Here is a 2,857-nt window from a genome sequence, read left to right on the forward strand (position 1 = left end):
TCTCTGGGTCAGTAAAATCCTCAGCCTCAAGGACCAGGTGAGAGTATTTGACCCTAGAATCCGCCGCAAACTTTGGGGCGGGGGCAGGAGGAAAACCCAGGAGATTGCGGTCTCCCCTCCTCCGTCCCCGCAGCTTCCTCCCCACCCCAGCCCCCAAACTCGGAAACCAAACCCTGCTCGCTAACCCGCGGTTGGAGGAGTAGAGCGCCCAAGCTCCTAAAGCTTCCCACATCTGGAGGATGACGACCCTCCTCTGCCCACATCTGGAGAGCATCCAGCAGTGAACCTGCGGGGCACGTCTCTCTTTTCGTGGCCTGGATCCCAAACCCCCAAGGAGAACTGAGGTGTGCGTACGGAGGTGGGGCTCGTCTGGGGTATCAACCGGACCTGCTTGAGTCTCTGTACCCACTCTGACGCCCCCTCCCCTCAGCTGCCCCCCTCTCAACTGTCTACCCTTTGGGCTCACTTCTCCGGCTCACCTGGCTTTTGATTCCCTCAGGAGGAGCGACCCGCCCCCCTGCGGACCCCCTAACCCGGCCCGTCATGCCCGAAGGATATGGGTTACAGACCGTGCGGAGACACCAGCTCCGCGGGCGGCTGTCCTGGCTCAAGTAGAAGAAAACCACCGGGGCCAGAGCCGGGTACGGCAGCCCCTCCGCCTCGGAGTCCGCGCTGCCTGGGTCCTTTTCCGCCGACCCCGGCCCCGGCTGGCCCCCGGCCCCTGACAGGTCGTTGAACCGCATGAAGCTCCGGGGCTGTCCCGACTCCTCAGTGCCCGCTCCATCCTCTTCCTCATCCATCCTCTGACCAGCCGGGGCCCCGGGGGGTCCGGAGAGGGGCGAGTAGTGCCCCTCAGAGGAGGTGTCCTCACGCAAGCGGGGGGCCCCGGCGGGGGCGCATCTGGGGGGCTCTAAGGCTCAGGCTGAGCCCCCGGGAGGGCCAGTTCAGCCCAGCTCCCCCTGCCCTCAGGGGCATGCTGCCCGCGGGGCGCCGGGTCGCAGGGAAGCCCCGCCTGGCGAGAGTTCCGCTTTCCCTGGATCCCCGGGTCCCCAGGGCCAGCCAGCCGGCTCCCCCTCACTTTGTTCCGGCTTCTTCGCTTCGCGCCCAGGCTCCGGTCGCCCGAATCGGCGCTACCTTCGGTAAAGCGGCCCGAAGATGGGGAGAAAGAAAGGGGGCGCCCGGTGGAGGGCGGAGGGTCCGGGGAGAGGCGCCCCCTCTTCCCGCGGCGCAGCTGGAGCAGGATCTAAGGGGTCGGCATCGTCCCGGCTCCGCGCCAGCGGCGGCTGGGGGAGGGGAGGAGGGATCTCTTTGGGGGTGGGTTTGGAGCGGGTGGGGGGGCGGCTCCTTCCTCCGCCTCACGGCGGGCTCACAGTCCGGGAGGGGCGGGGAGACCGTGGGGGGCCGTCCCGGGCGGGGGTGGAGGCGGAGATGCCGCCGCCGCCGCCGCAACCGCCGCGGTGGCTGCCGTTGCCGTAGCTGTCGCCGGCGCCACTGCCTCCTCCTCCGGCAGAGACGCGGAGCGAGCAAGCGAAAGCGGCGGCGAGGAGCCCGGCGCACACCACAGCTGGATCCCTCACTCCAACTTCAAGCCTCGGCCCCGCCTCTCCCCAGCCAATCTCTAAACCAATCGTCGCGCGCTGCCGGCCCTGAGCCGCGCGCCTATTGGTCGGCCGCCGTGGCAGTGCGGGCGGGGGCGCCCGGGGAAACAACCACAGCTGGAATCCGTTTCCCATCCCAAATCCCAGGACCGCCCCTCTCCCCTCCCCTTGCCCCAGGGTCCGCTCCCGAAGGCTGGAGCCAATCAGACGGCTGCCCAGACCGAACCCACTTTCCAATTGGCCGCTGAGGTCTTCGGGACTCCCCTAAAGGGAGCCCCGGGGACTCAGACTATTTGGCGTGGGGTCGTGCTGGGGTAGCACCACAGTCCCCCGGCATTCTTTGTTCAGGGACCCCCCGAATTGGATAGCAGCCAGAGGGCGGAGCTCAGCTCTGTACAGGAGAAGAAGGGATGCGGGAAGCAAGGGGTGGGAGTGTGATCACTCTCTCAGAGCGAAATCCTGGGTCTCCACCTGGTTAATCGCCCACCTTGTAGTTGAAGCCAGGAGTGGGACTAGGAAAAGGGAAGGCGGAGCAGGACTTCCCGGGGGTTGAGCGTCAGACTAGGGGGGCAGGTCTTGGGGAAACAGGCGGAGCCTGAGAAAGACAGAGGTGGGCATGGTCTGGGCGTGGCCTTCGTCAAATAGTCTTGGGCTTAAAAGTCCTTCTCTCAGGCTCTTTTCTGAACTTTCACCCTGACCTCTTAACCCTAACCCCTAGGCTCCGACCTCACGTTGACGCTCGAGCTTCGTCCCTTGTCCCTAAGGATCCTTTGTCCCTTGGACTCACGAAGGGGGTTCGTACTTGAAAGCGTAGCCCCAGATAGGTCGCACCGGACAGCAGAGCCTGGATCTCCAGGCGCAGCTGCAGGGCAGAGCGAGGATCCCCTGAGTGGGGACCTGCGGGGGCCTCGGATGTCTGGAAGGCAGTGGCAACACAGAGCTGGGTTCCACCATTTAATTCTGCAAAATCCCACCAACGTCCCCTAACTCTGTACCTCACATTTTCCCCTTCAAGCCCCAATATGGCTTAGGGGAGGGCTGTCCACGGGACCGAAGCTTCGCGGTGCTGTTCCTTTCACTCACCTCAACTCTAGGGTAGTAGGTCCTTGCGGGTCTGTGCTCCTCACGCGTGCATACGCACGCGCAGACACGGGCACTCGCCCCGCCTCACCTTCTGAGTTCCGGACTCAGCTCTAGCTCTCTCCCACCGTCCACGCACCTCAGAAAGCTGTGGGTACCCAAGAACAGAGCACCACGGG

The 2,857-nt window shown here is 65.2% G+C and overlaps 1 protein-coding gene across 8 annotated transcripts in view; it reads right to left on the bottom strand.

Annotated features, from left to right (window-relative positions):
• Window positions 1–1,445, bottom strand: part of Cacna1g (calcium voltage-gated channel subunit alpha1 G) — a 64,401-nt gene extending 62,956 nt beyond the window's left edge. For 4 of the 8 annotated variants that reach the window (XM_058571517.1, XM_058571516.1, XM_046420549.2 and 1 more), the window contains exon 1: window positions 559–1,445. In XM_058571517.1, the coding sequence (XP_058427500.1) occupies window positions 559–800 (242 nt within the window). In that variant the 5' untranslated portion in view covers window positions 801–1,445. The remainder of the gene's footprint in view (window positions 1–558) is intronic. The other 4 variants (XM_046420552.2, XM_058571519.1, XM_046420551.2 and 1 more) reach the window with 1 other exon arrangement.
• Window positions 1,446–2,857: the final 1,412 nt, after the last annotated feature.

The sequence above is a fragment of the Marmota monax genome, unplaced genomic scaffold (genome assembly GCF_021218885.2).
Source record: "Marmota monax isolate L192 unplaced genomic scaffold, Marmota_monax_Labrador192_F-V1.1 WCK01_AAM20220418_F8-fsc00064, whole genome shotgun sequence".
In the NCBI taxonomy this organism is placed as follows: domain Eukaryota; kingdom Metazoa; phylum Chordata; class Mammalia; order Rodentia; family Sciuridae; genus Marmota; species Marmota monax.